Source organism: Notothenia coriiceps, unplaced genomic scaffold, assembly GCF_000735185.1.
Source record: "Notothenia coriiceps isolate Sejong01 unplaced genomic scaffold, NC01 NC01_scaffold00000339, whole genome shotgun sequence".
NCBI lineage: Eukaryota > Metazoa > Chordata > Actinopteri > Perciformes > Nototheniidae > Notothenia > Notothenia coriiceps.
Genome location: NW_011333040.1, coordinates 5,166,081 through 5,190,330, shown reverse-complemented (window position 1 = coordinate 5,190,330; position 24,250 = coordinate 5,166,081). Strand labels below are relative to the sequence as shown.

General features: G+C 38.0%; 2 protein-coding genes across 3 annotated transcripts; one reads left to right on the top strand and one right to left on the bottom strand.

Annotated features, from left to right (window-relative positions):
• Positions 1-1,632: 1,632 nt before the first annotated feature.
• Positions 1,633-8,671, top strand: LOC104944116 (protein phosphatase 1 regulatory subunit 12B-like). Its single transcript, XM_010769594.1, has 7 exons — positions 1,633-1,990; positions 5,109-5,125; positions 5,272-5,410; positions 6,172-6,273; positions 6,637-6,687; positions 6,773-6,823; positions 8,054-8,671. The coding sequence occupies exons 1-7, from the start codon at positions 1,892-1,894 to the stop codon at positions 8,138-8,140; spliced, it is 546 nt and encodes a 181-aa protein (XP_010767896.1). The 5' UTR covers positions 1,633-1,891; the 3' UTR covers positions 8,141-8,671.
• An 848-nt stretch (positions 8,672-9,519) lies between these two features.
• syt2b (synaptotagmin IIb) lies at positions 9,520-20,075 on the bottom strand. 2 transcript variants are annotated; one of them, XM_010769605.1, is made up of 8 exons: positions 19,821-20,075; positions 19,515-19,672; positions 17,307-17,441; positions 16,182-16,349; positions 15,134-15,301; positions 14,695-14,812; positions 14,071-14,204; positions 9,520-13,929 (listed from the first exon to the last, which is right to left on the bottom strand). In XM_010769605.1, exons 1-8 carry the CDS (start codon positions 20,053-20,055, stop codon positions 13,714-13,716), a joined length of 1,332 nt encoding a protein of 443 aa, XP_010767907.1. In that variant the 5' UTR covers positions 20,056-20,075; the 3' UTR covers positions 9,520-13,713. The 2 variants fall into 2 exon arrangements, with proteins under 2 accessions (XP_010767907.1, XP_010767914.1); XM_010769612.1 differs by having other exon boundaries at positions 17,307-17,432.
• Positions 20,076-24,250: the final 4,175 nt, after the last annotated feature.

The window sequence follows — 24,250 nt, the reverse complement described above, 5'->3', positions numbered from 1 at the left end:
ACCAGCGGGTTTTCCTACGGGACGCTGCGGAGGCTTTCGCTTCAGTTCCGACCACTCAGCATGGGGCGCCAAGGTCTCAAGTTCCCACGGAACTACGCTCGGCTGGGCACGTTTTCGTCCGTCACAACGCACACAGAGGCCCCCTGCAGCCCCCTGCAGCCCCCTTACGATGGACCTTTCCGGTTCTTGGAGCACGGTGGCAAGCACCTGGTGCTCGACATGGGCGGCAAGGCTGAGCACGTCTCGGTTGGCCGGGTGAAGGCTGCTCACTTGGACGTGGACCAGCCGGTGGTGCTGGCTCGACCGCCGAGACCGGAAAAACTGTTTTCACCCACGCTAACTTTACATGGAAGCTGCGTACACGTTATCCTGGCGAGACCTCAAATCATCTTCGTAATATCTATGAAACTATAGATCCTACACATCGACTGGACGTGGATTCTAAGAGTACAATATACACTTCTTGCCAGAAATCGAATCAAAAAGCATTTTAATGGCCAAACTATTCCACAATTAAGGATTTTCCAGAGAGGGTTATTTGTGAATAAACGTCCCTCCGGAGCGTTTGCAATGAACGGGCCGGGAGCATGTTGTTTCTTACACGACCACTAGAGCAGGTCGTGTAAGAAACAACATACACTTTAAAACGTGTCTCTGGGTCGTAATAAGGGCATGAACAATCGGCCTATATGGTCGTTTTTTGTAGGAGGGCAGGCTGCTTTCTACACATGCAGCCTCCAGCTTGATTACGTTAAAACAAGAAATCCGACTCTATTTGTGTATCTGACCAACCAGTTGTTTTTTGTTCAACCTTATCTCACTCTAACAGAAACACATGATCACCTACTGTACTGCATGTGTCCTATTTTAAATTTTAGTTTTACTTTCAGATGTACCTTTAACCCTTTTTTTTATTATTGAGGAATTACCCTTTTAACAGCATTGTTTCAACATGTGGGATGTAAACATGTTCGTTAAGTACTTGTACTTTATGTAGCATTCCTATGATGCTATACTTTTTACTACACTATTATTTAGATGGAAATATTGTATTTTGTAACTCAATATCTTTACTTAAATCATGTGATATTATTAGGAAAAACCAGCAGATTATAAAGTGGTTGAAATGAGAAATTCTGCCTTATGAGTACTTTTATGTGTGGTACTTCAAGCACATGTTGATGCTAATACTTTAATTTAAAAAGCATTTTGAACTAGGACCTCTACTTGTTCGTACATTGTATGATAGTGCTTCTTATAGTAAGTATAATATCTTAATACTTTTTCCTTCAATTCTTTTTTCATCTTGTACAGATAAAAAAATAAAAGAGATTAATTAAATTCACTTGAAACGTAAACAATTTTAAAATGGAGAGAAATACCTTATTAAACTCTATGACTAAAGATGCTTTATTTTTTACCATTTTAGGCTGAATGACTCTACGTCCCTTGAGAGCCCTTGAGAACAATACTGCTATCAGATCCTTGTGTCCACTCACACACACAACCACACACACAAACACACACACACACACACACACACACACACACACACACACACACACACACACACACACACACACACACACACACACACACACACACACACACACACATACACCCCGCCTACTCTCCGGTCTCACCACTTCCTCACAGCTCTCACATGTGCAGCTCTTTCACTCTCATCAGATATTCAATGTCTGAGATCACATGAAGAACACACTTGCTCACTTTTACTAAGGAAACACCCATACATTGGATTATAAATAGATCCCTCTACATTTTCTTTGCTGTTTTTGTTTAAGAAGACATTTTATTTTTAAAACAACTCTTTTTGGAAGTAATTTGAATCACATTACTGCTGCATGTGGAGACCAGCACCTCGAGAGCAATGTCATCTGTACTTTCTCACAACAAAGACCAGCCACGCGTTAGAAAGACGCTCTCAGACTCTTCTACTTCATCCACTGCCTCTACCAAGAGCCAGAAGGTAAGGCAGGATTGTCTCTAATCTTTTCACTGTCTGTGTGGTAAGAGGAAATGCCACGGCTGACATGATGCAAACACTAACATCAGAGTTCAGTGATTGTCAAACAAATGTGACTGTAACAAGCCACAAAAGTATTCCTGTGTGTTTGTTTACTCTGCCATAGAATCGTAGTAGTATAAAAGATCCATGGACAATTATGATAAGCCATAAATGACTTCTTAATGCCTCATTTGAAATGAACTCGAGACCTTTTTTGGACACTGTTTACACATGACAGCTGCTGGAATGCACAAACGTTTTTCTTTTTTCCCCCCGAATGTCCTCTAAACCACTTTATACTGTATATGGCACTAGCATTATTATGTTGCATCAAGACAAAGTATGTCAAAACCAAAGTTTCTCTTTGAGATTGTGCAATTCAAGTGTTTCTGTAAAGCTATGATATCAATGTTTTCATATAACTTGGTACTTTATTTGACAGTCAATCATATATAAAGGAACAAATGGTGTTTCCATTTGCCCATGGTATCAGTGTACAATGTTGACCTTAGAAACGTTAATAGTTTGATTAAAAAGTTTTCTTCCTTTTTCTTTGTCATGTGCCTTTACATTTTAGTTAAATGGGACACATTTTGGATCCCACGGCACTAAAGATAACAACGTATTTAATCTCGAATAACACTGACATGCTTCTGATGGTTTGTAATAACTCAAACTGTGAAACTTAATCACATGTTGATGTGTATGAGCATGGAGAAACAAAACGTGTAAGTGAAACAAAGAAAGAGTTGTAATGAGCAGTTAGTGTTAACCGTTTATGTGAACTTAGAATCCACTTGGGACAGATCCATGGAGAGAAACAGAGAGAGGGATACAGGAAGAGAGAGAGAGAGAGAGAGAGAGAGAGAGAGAGAGAGAGAGAGAGAGAGAGAGAGAGAGAGAGAAAGAAAGCATGGGGTGAAAGACAGGATGACAGGGAACAGAGAGGAGGAGGGTCTGAGTGCTTAGGACTGGCTTGTGGGAACTCAGACACAGTATTTATGGATGTTTATCTCTCTGCTAGTCCTGCGGGAGGCTCACTTTTTCCACTTGGGAATAGCTGGTCAGCAGACAAAAAGTTCCTCGCGCAATCTAGAAAGGCTGGAGGACAGCTTAGTGACAGAGTCGCTCACATAGATGGGACACATACGCCTTCCTTTCCATCAGCATCTGTTTATATGTGCTGTCGCCTAATCCAAACCAGAGCTCTTTCCAAGTCTGCACACTGTATATCATTAATGACCGTTTACCGAGCACAGCCAAGTGTCCAGAGAGCCTTAAAGGAGCTGACATCAGAGTCTGGGGGAGATCCAGAGCTCTTGTAAATGTCTGAGCAGAGGCGTATCACTGTGTTTACACAAAGTATCTGAAACCTAAAGCACTGTTTCTATTTAATAGTAATCCACTTGCTGTCTCAATTATTTAGTTTGACGTGTAACTGTTTAAGCAGTTAACCATACTATACATGTATTACTCCAAAAAGGGATTAGCAATAGCTATAAACTCTCAGTGCAGCACTATGTTAAATAGCAAGATCCCTAACAAAAAATAAATGTATTCGTCACCAGTCTGCTTTTCCTTTTTTACAATAAGCTACTCAAACAAGAGAGTTCAGTGCAAAAGTAGACCTCATTTACTGTGTCAGTAGTTATGTGAGCAGAAATAAGTTATTCATTGCATTATTTATCTGATACATGCTGATTTAATTACTACAGGCAAGATAACTACCTCCTCTAAGTTAATACATATTGATAGTTATAACTACTAAATGTATTAATTAAAGACTGAAGAGCAAGTCATATTTCCCTTTTCTATAATGAATTTGTTGTAAAAACATTCAAATATTCAAAGTATATGGCAATGTGTAATACATTCTGAATCGCCTTGTTTTTGACTGAATACATTTGTAGACGTTTTGTTTGAGAGTGATACAGCACCAAGATTTATTTGTAACTGTTTGCGTGTGCTAATATGTTACTTTGTACAAAAGTGCAGAACATAATAATCCAAGTGAATAATATATAAAAAGGTTTTTGTAAAATAACCATGCCTTGCCTATATGTGCTGTAGAGGTGAGTGAGAATGTCGGAGTACTGAAGAAGACTGTAGAAACATAATAAATGCAGATGTGTCCATTTATGGCGCCAGGGGTCACTGATAGTTTGTTGAGTGTGAAACGTATGTAATATTATACTATGACTTTCACCAGATGTCATAACACCTGCAGTATGGGAGATTTTTGATCAATGTGTTGGATATATCATCGCACTCACTTGTAAAATATTACACTTACTGGTGATTTAAACCTAAGTCAATGAAATTCATCAGGCTACCTTTTGTCTATTAAGGGGGTTTTTGTTTTTATATTTTAGCTTTTGATCTGCTCTTCTGGTGGAAAATATCCCACCAAGGAAACCTTATAACCCTTCAAACTTCAGCAGGCAGTAATGACCACATAGTGAGAGCCACTGCCAGAACTATTACCTTTTTTGGATGTGTTTAGTTATCTCTGCTTGTCAGTTTATTTAAGAGATCTCTTCCTCTCCCCTTCTTTTAACTTGGCTTGACATTTCTGACTGCCATAAACAGTAAACTTGGAAAACATAAAAAGAAAAACTTTTATGAGGAATTCCTGGTAATGTCCCTTCGAAGAATCACTGAGCTTTGCTTTCTAGATCTAGTGATAAGGAATACATTTGCTGACATTTACAGGACATCTTATAAAATATTTCCTCTGTGCATTTAAACTGCATTTGTACACTATTATTCATAATAACTGGTCAACATGGTTAAAAAAAATAGTGCAATATACCAAATGGTTTGTGGAATTGTTTTCCTGCATAGCATGCACATCATTAATCTGGCTAACAGCCTGTCAAACAAATGATGAAATCAAGCTGTGTGATGTCATTATTTGTGCAGTAAAGAGCATCTACTGACGAAGGACGGTTCATAGTGACAATTAATGACTTGTTTGTTTCAATGTAAGGTTAAAGGTTGGCTAAGAACAGCTGGAAATATTGGCGAGTTGTTGCATTTTTCATTCAGCAAGTTCTAAAACCTTTTTCCTCTATTTCAGCACGAGAAACTGTCTAGGTAAGAACATCCACTTCACACTATTAATACGTACAAAAGACATTTAGTTATCACCTAACTCAATCAGTGCATCAGTGAGATTAAACTCAGACAGTAACAGAGGTTAACCCCAGAGTTGAAAGGTAATACCTCTCTTTTGCTTCCAGATTAAGCTCGTCGGGTTCCTCCGATGTCTCCAACGACTCGTCAACAAACCACGCCGAGTCCTACTTCTTAAGACGGGAGAACAGACTGTCTGCAAGGAAAAAGGCAGAAGAAGAGTCAGCAAACAATGACTATAAAAAGGCAAGTGATGCAGACAGAAATAAGGTTTTGAAATTAAAAGTGATCACAATGAATTAACTCACCTAAAGGGTGGGTTAAATATCCAAGCAAGGGCTTTGATCACGGTGAATGAAAGGAAATCCTGTCCATACTGTACACCACAAGATGACTGAGCTTTTGTCAAGTATCTAATGAAAACAAAACAAAAAATTATACTAGAATGACAAATAAAAAATCCTAGAAAAATGCTGCACTGCCAACAATTAATCAAATGGATATAAAAGTACACACACAAATGATACATTAAAAGTAAAGCAACCTAGTTCATGATTCTTTATATCAACAGAAATTGAGTCTTTTTTTATTATTATTTTAAATTCAGTTTCTTGACATTTTCCTATTGTTGGTTGGCCAACAGTTCCATTTGAATGCATCATCCTGAAATATAGATACATTTTGTAGGCATTTTTGTTTTGTAGAATAAAGGATTGATTAATCAATACAAAAGGTCTATAGAAATATGTTCAATCAATAGAAATCATTATGCCGATCTAGTAGATATCGATATTTCCCTTGATCAGTGTAAACTTTGACCTGTTTGTTGTGATAGATGGTATGTAAGGGAAAGTCTTTAGGATTTATGGTCTGGGAATTATAATGATCAGTAGCATACTAAAACACCCACACACCTTCACTGTTGCTGTTATAGTCAATGTTTGTTATGTTTTTTTGCTGCGAAACAAACAATCTTTTAGAAATGCTAACAAGTGAATATTTTGTAGATGTATGAAAAGGCACTGGCCACCAACCACAGGCTGAAGTCCAGGCTGGAAACAAGTAAACAGGAACTGGCAATGATTCAAGACCAGCTGCTGAGAACACAGGTAAAGCACATCATTATTACTCATTTAAATGTAGGAGTATGAAACAAATGGGTTCAGCAGAGCAAAAAAAGCAATAATTTCAATAATTCAGATTTAAATTTTTTAGTACATATCCAAATATCTCCCATATATTCTCATGACAATAAGGTAAAAGTGTGAGAGAGATATGTCAAAAATGATATACGTACAGTAAGCCACAATGAAATAACTGTTATCCGCTTTCGAGATTCTGTGTGCAACTGTGGATATATTTGACACTTTACATTCAACACTTGCTCAGTGTTATGAAAATAGAGAAGCCAATAACGCTGCAGTTGAAGGATTTGTAAAAAAAAAAAATGTAAATGACTTTCATTGTTGCAGAAGGGAAGAGCGGAAGATTGTAGTTCCAACATGCTTGAGACAGAAAAAAAGGTAAAAGAAAATCCAGATAATACTAAAATATATATTCTTTAAAAGTTTCTATAATTATTTATTTATCTGAATGTTTTGCCCATAGGAAAGTTGGAGTATAAAAAAGAGGATAACGGATTTGGAAGAGCAGTTGAAGGTAATTCTATGAATAAGTTGTCTTGTAATTCACCCTAACATTCACCATACAGTCGCCTTTAAAAAATGTATTATTAACAATATAGCACGATATCTTACCCAGGAGGGAGTTAAGCTTATTTGGCATGAGGAAAACAATGCACAATCAAATGCACACAGTTTAAAGTGTCTGTGTGTCCAAACACTGGTCTCAGCTGACATCATTTGTCACCATTATGCTCTGCTGGCTGTGGAATGTGTGAGCACTTTGACAGCGAGCTGGCCCTCAGCGTTCATGTACAGTCTAACATTCACAAATGTCTGCTGTGTTATGCCCAATAGGACACAAACAAAAACCTCTTGTTTGGGACTAAACAAACATGAGATTCTGGTTTGAAAGTAATCAAAACAGAGAAGCATTGTTATAGTCTTTATTTAAATGAGCAAGTGCAGTACAGTAGTGTGTGTGTTGCTGGATGCAAGTGTAACATCTCGTGTTTTTGTAAATGTGCTATGTATTTGTTTCAGTGTATCATTTCTCCTGAACAACCAAGTTGTCTATGTGAAGCTACATTTAGTTCAGGATCAGTTAGCAATACAATAGTCTTTTACTAGTGCACCTGTGTTTAAGTCCACTATGTAACCAACCCTAACCCTAAACTAAACTTTATTAAATGTAACTAGTCTGGAAACCATGGGCAACATTACTCAATTCATTATATTAGTTCAACAAAATAAGATACTGTCTTTACTTGGCAAAGGTTTGGGTTCAGAGTTAAAGATAGACACAGGGGAGCAGGGAGAGGGAGAGGAAAACTAGACCATATGATAATTGCTAGAACACTTGACACAAGATAATAACTGGCACTGAGAGAGAGGGAAAAGACTCAATACACCCAGAAAATAATGAGGTGATTAGGACGGGAAACACACAAATGCAGGAAGTGGAGTTGTCCGAAATGATATGGTGAGTATCAATTAAAACAGGAAAACATTAATGACTAATTGACATAATCTGAATTCGATGTAATGGAGTCTGAACATTTTGCATGAATCAACTCCAAAACCTTGGGCATGGCATAGGAAAATACTACCAAAATATCAAGACACAATCCAAAAATAGATTGACATTTTTGGTATGGCAAACAAATATCTATATTAAGTGACCTAAATCTCTTTGTTTAGAGTTTTTATTTTGTATTCTTATCATGTCATGACTTTGCCTACCAGTTGTCTCCTTCCCTTCCTTCAGGTAAAAGCAGAGCTGAATATGGAGAACCAGAGACTGAAGGACGAGAATGGAGCTTTAATCCGGGTCATCACTAAACTGTCCAAGTGAGACAGAAGTAGTAGAAGAAGAGGGGCGGATAACAGAAGCCATATTTATACCTGCATTCTTCTTACATTCAGCCCGTCCTCAGACAGAATGTATGTACATATTAAAGTTTAGTCTTTTGTCTGTTGAGTTACAATCAGACACATGTATGATCAGCTGTGAAGCCTCATGTTACTGTACTGTATCTTAAGTAGTAGCACATTCCCAGATAGAAAATACATTAACTTAAAATGCATTTTATATATTCATAAGATATTTCTACATAAAGGCAAATGTCCACAAGATTGTCAACTTCTTATATTTTTTCTTCACTGTGTTGGAATCAGTAAAGCATTTCTGACTGTGTGTTAATAACCTACATATATGGACAAAATATTGCAGGTATTTTCATGGAGGTATTACCATGGAAACTGCCATTTCTTTTTGTCTATTCCATATGTGGACATTGAAAACATGCTCTGAGCTCTCAGGGACAGCTGGTGATGGATGGGATACATTTTTCAGGAACGTGGGAGCGTCACCTCTGGTTTAAAAGATGTTTAACCTTACCTTGAAGTATGATGTCACTTCTCTTAGCCTGAAATTAAAAAATACAAAACAATACAAAACCGGATGGGGTTGAATAAATAAAAAAGCTTTTCTGTTTCCTTAGAATGAAATCATTAAATCATGTAAAATATGAATAGAGCAATGGAAATCACAAAATAATCTCACCTGAAGGTCAATATAGTCGTTGTTATGTTGCTTTTAGTCTCATTAGAATACATAAAGAGCTTTTTCTTTATCAGCAGATGGTGGGATGGCGAAAGTGGGATTGTTTTGTCAGCTGTTGTACAAGATATAAAAATAACTTTGAGCCCCAACGTTAAATGAGAAATGTTGATAAAGATCATGTTTCATGACCCAAAGCTGCACTGAAAAAAAAATACAATTCTCCTTTATATAGGATTCTCATTTAATTTCACAAACACAATTACCTGTTTCTGATTTATATAAGCCTTAGAAGCACAATGCTGGCCATAATGTATCTTCTAAATTACATTCAGAAGATTAATTAAGTCCCATTTATAATCTAACACTCACTGGATACCTGCCAGACCCCAAAGGCACTTTCAACTACTTGTTTGTATTATTTGATGCTATGAATCATTTGAAGAACACAATTCAAATTACTCTCACCAGTGTGTTTTCAAAGAACATGTTTAGACATTTTGAAAATGACATATATAAGTGTATAATAGTAAACTCTGATTTGCCATATAAAGTGGCTGGCTATAACTCACCCTTCTATTTTTCTCATACAGCACATGCATGATGCCACCCACTGACAAAAAGTGGAAGAGCACCCTCGTATTCCATTTACACACCACACAGGACGAGGCTACTGAAAATGCCTTTATTTCCTAAGGTTACATGTTGACAACACACAGATACGTCCTGACCACATCCCATATTTTGATTCCCTTGAGTAATTCAGTTCTACACAGAGTGATATATGAGTACATGTGTGGTTTTTGTTCCTTTTTTTGCTGGAAAACATGGATTTCGTACGGAAATAAATCATGCGGTTCACAAAAAGGCACAACTACTGACAGACCTCTACAACAAGACACAAAACAAGGGTCCAGAAAGAGGTCAAAGCATTTCCCTTGTCTATGTTGCTCGGAAAGTGATTGCCTGATGGACAAAGTTTGGGGGATGATCAGGTCTTTGGATGTTCTGTATCATGGCTATGTTCACATAAGAGGACTGAAGACTATTATTGAAGCAGTAGATTGGCAGTATTGCATTGCGAATGTTTTTCTGCTCTGTTTGGGTCTCATCTGCGCTCCAGAACGCTTGAGAGACCCAGGAAGACGGGGATTTTGTTGCCTGCATTGCAGAAAAGTGACAGACTCATATGATCCATCAATAAAACAGCAATAAACAAATACACGCTCTAATGGTTCTATTGCAAAAACACAAAACCTTTGAGACAGATTCTGGTGGCAGCTCATATACAGTATAGATAGAGGAGCGTGAGTATATGAAATGACCCCAGTAAGGAATGAACTGACACACGCAGTAGAAAAGAAAGCAATGTGGCGCTCTTTCACAATAAGATTTGAACCTAAATTTGACAACACTTTGAGGAATTGAATTTTCAGAATATATGTGGTCCGTATTTCTCTCCGCCTCTCAAACATAGAGATAGCTACATTTTGCTCTAAAAAATGGAGTGTCATCCAGATCACGATTGTTCATCTTTATGCACTGTAGATAAAGTTGTATTCATCAGCAAATAATAGTGACTTAAAGGAGCAATGGGTAACCAATTCCCCATATTGGAGACGTCATGATGGATACAGCATTGATATGTCGGTGCATGCACAAGTGTAACACCAGCTCATCCCATTGCAATCCATTAGTCAATGAATAGATTACTGATGGCTGAAAGTCATGACTGGAGCTCTTTTCAGAGGACTGCATCAATAATATGCAATAATAATATTCCACAGAAGTAATCCAGCAAAAAAAATTGTGATAAATATACTGTAAAAAGACATTAAACAAAGTTACGTTTATATGCAAATTACTGACTGATTTATTATGTTACAAAATATAATCAGACATGTGAGAGCAGGTTTATTTGAAATTCAATAAGATGAGAAGGTGTACAGTTTTATGAAGCACGGAGGGAAAAAGAAGCTTCAAGCCGTCCACTATATCTACATTTAATTTAGATTTAACACCCAACTGGCAGGAGTAAATGAAGGAAACACTTACGGTACACTGAGATAGAAAATCAAGGACCCGCTAAATATGTTCTCTTTTTTTGAAATATATACAGTTTACTGTTCAGCATCAAAACATACTGCATAACAGGTGCAAGCAGAAATGAACAATAATAACATGTAGCCCAGGCATTCTGTAACACTGGATTTAACACAGAGGACACATACAAACGATGACAGGAAACAAGACAGACATGCAGTTTTATGGCAACAAAGTGGATCTTTTTGTGTTTTTTACATATGATACACAAAGCAAACTCGTTTTAATCCCAGGCATTAAAGGAGTGTGACCCCCAACATGGATTCTTAAGACTTACATTCAGTCCCAATCAGCAAAAATACATACACTTTGCAGTCAGTGCATACTCTTTTTTACTCTGTTTTATTATCAAAAATGACACAGATCACAAACACACTTACACAATATAATTATGGTTTCTCTTTAAAACATGCTGCTATTTACATTATCTTGCGAGTACATGCTGTAGCATATTAACAAATCTGCGTGATGCATAATGATATCAATAGGAAGAAGTGGTACTGTGCAAGGACCAATCAGTGTGCGGCTGGGATCTGTCTGCAGAAATATAATCCTTCCTCCTATGGAGGCAAAGAAAGGCTGCACACATTTGAGTTTTTCAAACACAACTGAACACCTTATTCCTAACTAATATAACTTTTTCTGGATACTAAACCTTATATTTGAATAACACTGCAATTTAAGAATTATATTATACTTACAGTATAATATTACTTTGAAAATAATTTCTCTGAATTTTTATTTTCTTGCAGGTGAACTCCAGTTATATTCGGTTTTCTCCTTAATTTTCTGAAATTCAATTAGAAAAGTGTCCAGTTGCTGAATCTGATTTTACAGAATGTTAAAAATATAATCATGTTACAACTATTTATTACGGTTTTCTTTCATCAGGAAATGTGTTAAAATGCTATACTTTGCTTATTGTTTACTGTGTGTAAATCTACCAAGGATCAGCATCTCACGAATTAAAAATATTATGGTCGACGTGAGGATTTCTTTGATTTTCTTTTTATTAAATCATAATTTCATTCATGGGTTATCCTTGGTATTACATATTATCCATGTTTATTCTCTCATAATAAATGTTGGTTTCTGAATGAACCTGGATTTTTATATCCAAAAAAAGTCTTATCTTGCATCTAGTTTAAGGTAAATCCTTTTTTTATCTTTACCCAAAATTGGAAATTGTTCAGTCTTTAAGTTAAGTGGATTATTCAAACTCAAATGAACTCTCCAAGTAAAGTATTTCAATGCCTTCAATTCAGAGCTGTTAAATGTTCACAGTTTGTTGTTGCTTATAAGACAGAAATCTCCATTGGGTGTTTTTTGCGTCCATACCCCTCCACATCAGTCTAACAGTGTATTGGTGAAGAGGTCGCAGCACTTTGGCTCCAGGTTTACAAAGCTTGTGGCCGATGAGAGAGCGATCCAAACGACATGAAACACTGCGAGGCATGATACATGCTGGATTCTGCAGCTCTATTTGGTTCAAGCTAAATGGTCCAGAAGATGTTTATTGTATTATATGTTTAGATGTCGGCTAACACTTGCTCTGTTGAGATTTCAGGAACCTGCTTTTTTGCACTTGACCTCACATTGTCTTAAAAAGTGTGGCTATCTGACATTTCAAATTCTCTATAAAAACATCTTGTCTTTGACAGAAATCCTTGTGTTTTTCCCCATAAATGAGTGTACTGCAGTATGTTTGGTAAACTACAACATTGGACATATAATCAAAAAACTAAAATGAGTTAAATGGCACTGTTTTAAGAAAGCAAGAGCATCATGTAGAAGAAGCACAGTTATAAATACTTTGATCATCCTTGATACGCTTTTTCGTATCCTTACTTTGGCCACAGCTAAGTAAAGTTTACATCAAAGTGGTCTACACAGCTCAAGACAGATTGCAGATGGCACATTCACAGTGTCCCTGACTACTTTTTTTTTTAATGATTTTCCCTTCAAAATAAAACAATGAGTCTTAATGGATTTCTCAAAGTGTCACACCAGGAAAGGCACCCTTGTATTCCTGTCCAACATTACATATGTCTGACACAGACTGCTGAAGTCAAATGCATAGACGTGCCTACATGGCAACACAAAACAAGCAACTTAGATCAACTGTTCCATAATGTGTTTTTCTTCTGCTCACATGTAAGCTGATAAAATGAATAAAGACAATCATGTATGTAGATTTCTCTTCAAAATATATATTGCAACATGGATCGCTGACCTCATTCACCCTCAATACAATATTTTTGCATTTAATAGACTTATACTATGCAGGAAATAACCCAATACTACGGTTCTTTCTATTGCAAGTTATAGCACACTTATTAGCAAGATACAATACTGGGTGTGATGTATGCAGAGCAGTGGGGAGGTAAGTAAAGCATGCTCTATGAACTAAACTAAAGCTTTATTTCCAGCATTGTTTTCACCAAGAGTTTCGTTCCGTGTCAGCACCCTAAGAATCAGTTTCTGAGTTTCTTCAAACGAAAGAAAGACCAACCGTCGATCATTCATGAACCAGTCACCCGATAGCTCTCAACGGCACTCTTCACAACATACGCTAATGTGTGAAATGTGATGCTTAAAAATCGTTTTTTTTTTCTCGACTTAACCATGATTGAGCGAATATTCTAAGATGTCTCTTTTTTGCTGAGCAGGTTTCATGACGGGTAGTCACAACGTGTTAAAGTCATGGGTTTCATGCAAAGTAGGGGTGGGGGCTCTGAGTTTTAGTTGGTTGGTGGAGCACTTTACTTCTTTGCATTCAATTTTGCCAGCTGACCATCGATATCCTCCTCTGGCTGCAATGGATGCCACTGGGCGATGGGGCGGCGCGGGTTGGACAGCATGTCGGACCAGTGCTTCAGACCCAGGCCGGTCGCCTTGCTGCCCACGAAGATTTTTCCAATGGCGTCATTCTTACCGATCTTGTCATAATCAAACACTGTGACCGCCACCAAGATTTTCTAGAAAGAGAGGCAGAAGGACATTCATTTCCAGGTATAACGACATCAAAATGTGTGTTAACTGCTTTTAAAGTAGAGAAACATTTGTTTTACTTACTTTATGTACTTGCTGTACATATATGACTTTGATGTGTACTATACCTGCATTTGTTCCAGGGGGATCTCAAAGCTGAAGGACTCATTATAGTAAGGGTTTAGGGTGTTCTTCTTCACTGTAGTCTTCTTTTTCTTCAGACGCTTGCCGCCCTGCAGCAGCTGGATCTTCACATAAGGATCTGCAATGGGCATCAAGACGATCAGCAATGGAGCTCACTTAGACAAATTATTGTAAATTAGTTTGGTGCTGTTTGCAATTGCTTTTATCCCTTTTGATATACTCTATCATTTTTACTTACTTCCTCTATTGATTGTTCTCTATTTCCGCGATAAACTGTATGTGTAATTGGCCATTGGATTACAGTTGTGAACTGCATTTCCCAAGTGTACTTGCATGACAAAGAACAGTTCTGAAGCATTTCATACTTGCATTGAGACTAAGTGTGAAAATCAATTTGATATGTTTGGCCATCATGCAGAACTGTGATTTAGTGCAAGGATCTTCTAAAATGTTTTTACTGTTACATCACGTTACGAACAATTATTCAAATCTACAGTCGTACAGACAAACACAAAAAAGCTTGATTCCAAAACTGATTCCAACTGGACTAAACTTCATAAAACTATTGTGATCTAGATTCTCTTGACAGCTTTGTAATTTGTCTGTACCAGATAATCCACAGGCGTCCATCTTCTTCAGGTTCTTGGCCTCCAGGATGCAGACGGTGAGTTTCCCGGCGGTGGGGACGTAACGGAGGGAGATGCAGATGTCTCCCAGTTTCTCAGGCTGAGCAGCACAGAGAGGATAGACAGAAACAATACGCTCATCAGCCAACAGCAGCAAACTGCTTGTTTTGGAAAATGATGATGGGCTGAAGCAAAATGCTCTAAGTTGTTTTGTCCTTGTGGTGACAATGACAGATTTTGAAGTTAACAGCATCGAATGAGGTGAAAGATATGGTGATTCTGTTTTTCAAAGGGTTATTCTGGGAAATATCGCAGTCTAGGGAATATCATAAAACTCAAGTCCCTGACAATTTATTGTTCTATGTGTGGAATATGAATACCGCTCTTCTTTAAAATCTAGAAGTTTGATTGTTAAGCGCACCTCCTCTTGATCTGCACTCTCCAGATCCTTCCACTCCTCGATCGGCCGTCCGAGGTCGATGGACTTCATGGCGATCTTCACCTCCCCAATCACGTCATGTTTGGAAAATCGATCGTAGTCAAAAACAGACATACTCAAAGTCTTCCCCCCGAGCTCCTCGTAGGGCACCTGAGGGAAAGACACAACCATGTTATACCTTGAAACCTCACATGTTAGTCAATGCCAAATCTAAGGTAAAATGAATCTCTTCTGGAAAGTTGACTCTTATTGTTAACTAATTATGTTCAAGAGGAATTTTGGTAATTCTTCACATGTTCACATGAAATCCTCTGACTTATTTGACGTGCATCTGATAGACAGGTAAGCCAACTTATTATTCAGCTCCTATGGAATGTCATTAAATAAGTAAAAACGTTGGGAAATTGACAAGAACAAGTTTGAAGTTAAATACAAATAATCAAATAATTTATATTCTGTTAATAAGGAAAACTAGCAATCCAATAACATGGTTGGAAGATGTTATAGATAGTGGAAGATGCTACATAAAAATGAACCTTTATTAAATGTCCATCCTTTGGAGACACACTCTTATAAAAAACACTCACAAAGTAAGCAGTACAAAAACCTTAACGTTGAAAAACCTTAAAGCTGAAAAACGTAACATGGCAATGAGCATCTCTTGGGCTGTCTGGAAGAAAAAAATCAGTCATTCTGGAAAATAAATTAAAAAATGTTGCTGCTGCTGCTGCTAGTTTGTAGGCATCCAAAGCTTCCAGTGTTACCCGGAGCCAGTTATAAAGTCTCTTCAGGCTTTATTAGGATGGGAGAGAGCAGCATGTACAGAACGCAGGCTGCACAGACAGTGAGAACACACTGGCAGCCGGGCAGGAGAACTATTTCTGCAAACTTCCTATCCATCGTACTGTATAAATGATTGATAAATGTCTGTCTTTCTCTTCACAGCAGCATCGATTCTTATGCAGATTCTAAAGCAGGTTGCTGTTCTGCACCACATTTTTTAGTTTTATCACGCAACATACTGACTTACCTTGAATATAAATGTCTCATTGAAGACAGGGTTCAGTGTTTTCTTGTGGACTTTGGTGTCATACTTCTTCTTCTTCTCAGGCAGGATCGTGACTTTTACGTAGGGATCTGAGGTTCCACCTGAGTCCATGGAAATGAGGTCCGCAGCTTGAAGGATGCCAACTGTGAGCTGTGTGCAGAGGAGGTGTGGGCGGGATATAAGGGACAGGAAACAGAATTCTATCAGACAGAAATCCAGAAATTGTACAGTACGATTTTTCATTTCTGTCAGGGTTACTGCTGCAGAGATTGGTTATACAACTCATCCGTCAACTTAAGCCTCGCAATCAATCTCCACTCACTTTTTTGCCAAACTGGAAATGTTTTCGAATGTAAGAGGGCATTCTTCAATGTCAAAGAACTCTCACATTGTTATTTTTTTTTGTACAATAACATTACCTATTTTACTCTCCGACTTGATAAATGTTGAGTTATTCTTCTTAGATTGAGCCTCATTCATTCATGTAATGCATAACCCCTCTGCTGCCCCTCAGAGAGTATTACAGTAATGGTGATAAAAGTTACTGAATCTCTGACAAATGTTTTAGTTTTTTTCCCTCATCATGAATTATTGCTAATCTATTTTTTTTGGGACATATTTAGCTTTTGAAAATGAATTATGATGTTGCTCTGCTGATGTTTCAAGAAGAAGCCGTCAAGACATTTTTAAGGGTTAGACCTTAAAGGAGTAATAATGACTTTGATGTAGTATTATTATCCCAGCCAGTTAGCTTAGCATTAAAACAGGAGAAAACGGCTAGCCCACTCTGAGGGTTAAAGCCCTCAAAATCAAATCAGAAAATTAGCTCCATTAAACGGTACTTATTAGCACATTATATCTTTATATTTAGAGGTCCTGGTACTGTAGATGGATTTACCCTTGGACAGAGCTACGCTAACAGTTTTTCCTTGCTTCCCCTTTTATTCTAAACTAAGTTAACCGGCTGCTACCTGTAGCTTCATATCAACCCTTTCAGACAAGAAAGTGCCATCAATATTTTTTATTTCAGTAAGAAAACTGATTATTGTATTCCAAAAAATATTGAATTACTTCTTTAAACAGCATTACAAAGTGACATCCACAGACCTTTGCATTTTCAAAGTCATATTCTATGGAGTATTGCAGCTTCCCCAGTTTCTCCTCTTCTTTCTCCTCTTCCTCTTTCTCCTCCTCCGTCAGTCCAGTCTCTCCCTCGTCATCATCATCCTCGTCCTGGTGTATCTGTGGTGTGGAAGTAAGAAGATGAAATAGGATGTTAAGGGTCAGGGGATCTGGGGATCTGGAGTCAGACGACAGGGCTCCCCACCACAGCCAGCATGCCACAGACACTGGAGCTCCAGCAGTTTTTACATGGGAGATACATGTTCTGGTTGCTGCTTACCTGCACAGCACCTGATGATAATAACCAAGGACATCTCTACTGGTAACACATATATATACATGTTCATGTTTTGGACACCTTTTCCTCCTGTTTTTTGGGCAATTCCTTTGGCATGCTTGTGCAGTACAGTGACAGCCAGAGGCAATGGAGGCTTTGCATGCTAGTTCCACTAAAAGGGGTCATACAAGTTTTCCAAAAAACAATCAGGTATTGGCATGGTTTTCTTTTTTGTCCAAGCCCTTTTAATTTCACCAAATGAAGGACGTGTTTATGTAAACACCTAAGGAACTACAGTAGCTCACAACAGCACATTTCGGCGAACTAAAATGATTATGATTATTTTTCTTTTTAATATTTACTTGCACTATATTTGTCTGTTTTTCTGTATTATTGTGTTGTACTGTTGGAGAACCCTGTGACCTAAGATTTTCATCGACATAACTACTCTGTAGCTATGTTCGTATGACAAATAAAGAACCTCGAACCTTGATTAAAGGCAAATAGGAAAAGAAATTCAGTAACATTTCAAATAACACACTTGTTTCACAACCTTCATATTTCAAGATAAAATAAGGCTCCCTATTATTACAATAAATGTTTCAGGATTAAAGGGCACAGGCAGCTATTTCAATAACGTATAGTCTTATTGCTGAAGTGTTATTATTGAAAATGTAAGCCTCGCTGCAAAGGTGGCCTTGACTTTGAAAGGACTTTTTCTTTCAGGCCATCCAGTGTCTCCACATCCTACGTTCTCCTTGAGCATTTCAATGGAAAGGACAGTTTTGCGTGTATTGCTCTATTCATGCAGTTTTATCATCACCGTTGTCATGTCTCCCAAACAACCAACCATGCCCTTTATCACATGCATATATTCTTAGTGTTTAAAAAGTGTCTTGCATATCATCTCTTAGTCCAATACTTTCCATATTGGTGTGAGTTACAGTTACATTGTCCCAGGAACAATGTGTTTAACTCTCCTCTCTGGGGTTTATGGAGCACATCATAGCTTTCCATTGTGTCATTCTCAAGCTGTCACAGCACAAATTAAAGAGTTGCAAAGTTGCAGAGTTGCAAAGGAAGCTACGACTTTCATTCCATGAAACCCCCTCGCCAACGTGAGCTATCCACCTACCGTAGAGCGGGAGTCCACCACAGTCAAGAAACACGGGGCACACACAAGACAGACACAAAGCGGGGGGGAAAAAGGAGGAGAGCAGAGAGAGGAAGAGATTCAACTCACAAGACACCACACACTACAAGAAGAGAGGCAGTCAACACCACCACCACAATTATGGTGAAAAATGACACTCTTGTTTTGGGCTGGGGACGATAAATTCACACCCTGGACAGAAGTAATTTATTAATTTAATTAACTGTCACTGGAGCTCAGAGCAATCTATGCTGATGTTAGTTGATTAGTTCTCAAATGAGTGGCTTTTCTAACATGTATTCTCTGATTTACTGTACTTTCCTTCCGAAGTCTCCCAATATTAATGCGGGTGATATGCCTTCATCCATCACATAGAAATGTTGCTTTTTATACTTTGCAACTTGACAGGAGAAACTTTCCAATTCTTAGTGCTCATTATTCTTTGCCAACTTGTAACAAAGTGTGTCATTTTTCACCAAGGGGCCACAATGGAATACGTCACACATTTGAACGACCACAACAACAACATCGAATAAATGGAGGGGAAGAGAGCTCTCCTTGTGTCCTCTACAGTCTGGGCTACAAAAGCTGCTGGTAAAAGATCAAATTTGGTTAGCTATAGAGACAGAGATTATTAGCAATAAATGGTATAAATAGCAATACAAACGTGAATAGTAAATTGATGTATAAAAAAAGAGACAAAATATCACTTCAAACATCCAGTTACTATTTTTCAGCGTGTAAGAAGCACAAGGCGTCATACCTCGCCCTGCATGTTCTTCATGTTGAAGCCATCCTTCCCCTTCTTCCCTTTCTTGTTCTTCTTCTTCTTGCAACAGCATTTTTTGATTATGCAGAAGCAGCAGGTCAGAATAAGCAACGCGGCCACAACAGCGATGGCGATCAGAGCCCAAGGAGGCACTGTCAGTCAAAAACAAAAGGGCAACAATTAAGATTGATGTGTAAATTAGATTGTTCTGTAAAGTTATTTTCAAAAACGTGAATATCAGCAGGAAGTACTACTTCTTGCCGATATTCATGTTTTTATTTAAGTTGTATCATAACTTACATGGGATTTTGTCAATTTCATTCAAGAATTTGTTCTTGATCTCCTCAAACATGTCGTTCTTGCTGATCTCTGTGTTGTTGGAGCCAGGGCCGAGGTCCGGCACCGAAGTGGAGACGTAGCCCTGGGTGGGGGCCGAGGTGGCCCCGGTGGCCGTGGTGGCCCCGGTGGCCCCGGTGACCCCGGTGGGCTCGGGGGCCGCCACGGCCTCTGGCCTTCTGAACAAGTTGAACTTCATCGTCAAAGACTAGACGCAGCGCCCCTGAGGAACACACAGATCAGAGAGAAAGGGAAAGTAAGACATGACAAAGAAATGTCATGACATCAGTGCTCATGATTCTGGGGGGAGACCCTCTGGAAGGACACTTTAAATACGTAAGAGGCCCAATTATGGTTTTGGCGTTTTCCCTTTCCTGTTTTGTGTTATCTAGGTTTTTGTGTATGTAAATGGTCTGGAAAGGTACAAATCCCTAAGTTCTCTCCAGAGGGACACACAAGCACAGGTTTTCTCCAAAACACACACAGTCATTGTATGTTGCTCTCTACCTAAATACAGACTGTCCAATAATCAAATTCAGGCTCATGAAATGCAAAATCGTGCTTAACTTCAACACATTTGAAAGGTAAAGGTGTTTGTGGGCCAATCTTTGAATTGTGTAGACCAGGCAAACTGATCCTCATCCTGTATGATCTTTATGCATAGCTCATTAACTCCTAAGTCCAGTTCTGTTCTTAATGCACAGACGCGAGAGAAATGTTGATCTTCTTATCCAACTCCTGGAAAGAAAACAATTGAGCACATTTCCTAAAATGGTGCTTCAAGTATTAAATTAAACCAAAGAAATTATCAATTAATGATCAATTCAAGCATTTTATGTTCATTATCAATGTATTGATGCTCTTTTCAAAAGAGACTGACGGCAAACACAATCTCATTTGTGTGGGAGATGATGAGCTGCAACAAAGCTCAGCTCTGCAAAAGATATTGGGAAATAGAAACAGAGTCATCACTGTCAACAATGGTCATTATCAGTGAGAGATTAAACAGAAACCAGTTAGAATAATGAGCACAAATCCTCAGCTAATGAATCCATTATGAAATAAAAGACATGGATGTTGAGACTGAATACACACATTACGCCGATGATTTGAAACTTTACTAACAGAGACCTAGACATAGGCCCTATGATTTTCAATAGTTCGATCTTAGCTGAATTGTTAAAGCAATAAAGAAGATACAATACTTCTACAGTATAATTTCTGTTTGTAAAAAATGAAGCTACAGCTAACTGTTTCCAAGACTGGAACCACAGCCTGTGTTTTTACATCCTCTTTCAGTTTACAATACACAACCTAGATATATGACAGCACATAACACATTTAAAATATATATATATTGGTTAATTAGTTAGATCTAGAGGGGCTGATAGGTGCAAACTGTTTCCTTTTCATAGGACTAGGCTAGTTGTGTCCAGTGCTTATGCTAAGCTAAACTGTAGCTTCACATTAACTGTACAGACATGAAATTGGTATCAATCTTATTTCAACCTGTTTTCTGTCAGTTGTTAATGTTCTCCCTACATGTTACAAGGATTCAAAATCATTATGTTGTCTGTTTATGCTTTTGAGTTTAAGTCCTTTGTCCTTTCTTCGACCAAATGCATGCTGGGATAGTCTTTATCACTTTGGTAACATGTATAGGAAAAAGCAAGTGTGGAGTCAGTGATAAACACATAGATTACAAGTAAATTGCTGCCATATGAATGTATTGGATAAAAACAAATAGATATGTGAATGCTTAACATATTTTTACTATAGAGAAATAACGAGCTGACTAAAGGATAAGTTCAATGACAGAACATAACCTGTCAATCTCTCTGTGGGTTTTTATGATGATTGATCTTTGAAGTCATTTTTTTAGAAGAAGTTTTAAACATTTAAACATGTTTCCATTTTCTCAGTCCTGGAGATGTGCTGCTTTTCTCAGTTTTCTTTAGGTTTTTCACATTGACATTCGATGACATCATATTTGGGTTAAGGAAAATTGTGATAGCCAACCTAACATTTCACAGGCCAAACAATTAATTATTGAGTTGCAGATGAATCATTAGTCCTGGAGAGGAATGAACTGAACTGTAATGCTCCAAAAAACGAATGTGGCTGACATTTAAATTGATTTCAGCACAATGAGAGAATAACACGTCTCTCTTTAGAATGGTTCACCTTTTTACTCTCAGGAAGTTCAATCCATCAAAAAAAAAGCTGAGAAAGCCTTAAGTGAGCATTATATTTCGCACTCTTTGTTATCTCTCTGCATACAAAGAGATAACAAAGAGTGAGAACATATTTAATCTGCAGGAGGCATATGACAACTTTGACATTGTAGCAAAAATGTGGTAATTTATTGGATAACACAAAGCCCATTTGTACTTCGACAAAGACATAGGAACAAAAAAAGTGGTTAGAAGTTCTCCAAACATTTGTTTTACTGCAGTATGAGACACGGGAGCTCATGTGTGACAGGCAGGTGTTCAATACTGAACACAGTTATTTGGACACTACCTTTCTGCTGCATGCCCTCCACCAGCTCAACATATTGCAAAAAAATGTGGCCATTTTCACAACCGTTTTCTTGTTTTCCCTCTATGACCTACCTTTCCATGTTTGTTTGTTTTTGCTTCAGGGTGAAAATGTAAAATGGGAAAATTGTTTTGACAGAAAAGGTTGTGGAATGAATGTGTTTTAAAGCAGCAAAGAGAGTGTTATGTGATTCTTTGGTATGTGGTAAATGGTCTTATATTCTTGTATCATAGACAAGAAAATGAAGTGCAAAATGTAATTGAACAACACAGTCAGCATGAATAAAATATAGAATGTGTGTGTGTGTGTGTGTGTGTGTGTGTGTGTGTGTGTGTGTGTTTCATTGGCACTAAATCTTGCAGAACCAGGGTGGGGACCCCAAATGATGGAACAAGTCAAGAGCATAAAAACAGCAAGAATAGGACTTGAGAGACGATATCCCACACACACACACACACACCTGGCTACAGTCCAAGAAGTGTGTGTGTGTGTGTGTGTGTGTGTGTGTGTGTGTGTGTGTGTGTGTGTGTGTGTGTGTGTGTGTGTATTGATTTTGAATCGCTTCGTTCACTCAACAATGGTGAGAGTGGTGCAGTGAAAAAAGAGACAAAGAGGCAGATAAGACGGTGTCTTTTCTACGCCGCTAACCTTCCTTTTAAAAACATTCATTCACACAATAACAGGTAGCGGAGGGAGGGCAACACACACACCTTTTCCTGCTGTTTTTATGTGTGTGTGAGTGTGTCAGCACACTGTGTCGAGGAAGGAAGAAGAGAGCTGGAAAGAATCATTGTGCCATTAATCCAACGGAGGGACGGGGGGCAGAGAGGGGGAAGAAGGAGGAATTCCATTAGATTTTAGTGTGAAGGACTAAATTCTGCAGGAAAACAGAGTGCACTGAGTTTTCTACGGTTCACAGAGTCATCGAACACTGCAGCAGCTTTGTCCTGAAGTAAAGGCTGGAGTTTCCGTTTTAAAATGTGGCAGATTTAAGAGTAAGAGCTCCTAAAACCACCGGACGTAGAAACAGTTTCATCCCACAGGCAATAAGACTATTAAACACCTGACCAACATTCATCCGTCTGCATCTTGCTAATTATTTACCTATATAGCATATTCCGTTTAAATGTATATAGACTCTTCTTGCACTATATCTGTTTTATTTATATATGTTATTTTGTACATCTCAAAACATTCCTTTGACTTATGTTATTTGTTTTATGTCCGATATATAAGTTGCACTGTTGGAGGAGCCTGGGACTTGAGTGTTTCATTGCCACATCTACACTGTAGCTGCTGTGCACAGGACGATAAAGCCTTGAAACTTAAATCCTAGTTCAACAAATCTTTAGCAGTAATAATAATAATAATAGACAATACACCAGGGCTGTACGATATCGTGTTGTGACGATAACCGCGATAACCGCGATATTCACATCGCAGGACGTGACGATTTTAAAAAAAAATCTTAATTTTTCTTTTTTTTTTTCTAGGACTTGCGATATTAAGTAGGCAAATTAACTCAAATACGTCATGTTACAATTATTTTGCTGCTTGCTACAAAAGGAGTACTTGAGTGAGTGACAGCAAACCATCAATCACAATCAACTCTCCAAAGCAAACGGACCCGGTGATTAAAGGTAAAAACACTGAATAAAGTGGTTTCATGTGTTTCTCCAGGGCAGTTCGGCGCTGCTAACCGAGCTAGCTTAGCTTGTTGCTCTGATAACTTAAGATCCAGACGTCCATGACTAAAATCCTTCATCCTGTTAAATATAGTTAAAAAAGACCAATTGTAGCATTAAAGTTCAAGAAAGGATGGTTTGCGGGAAACAAAACGGTATTTTCTTCAA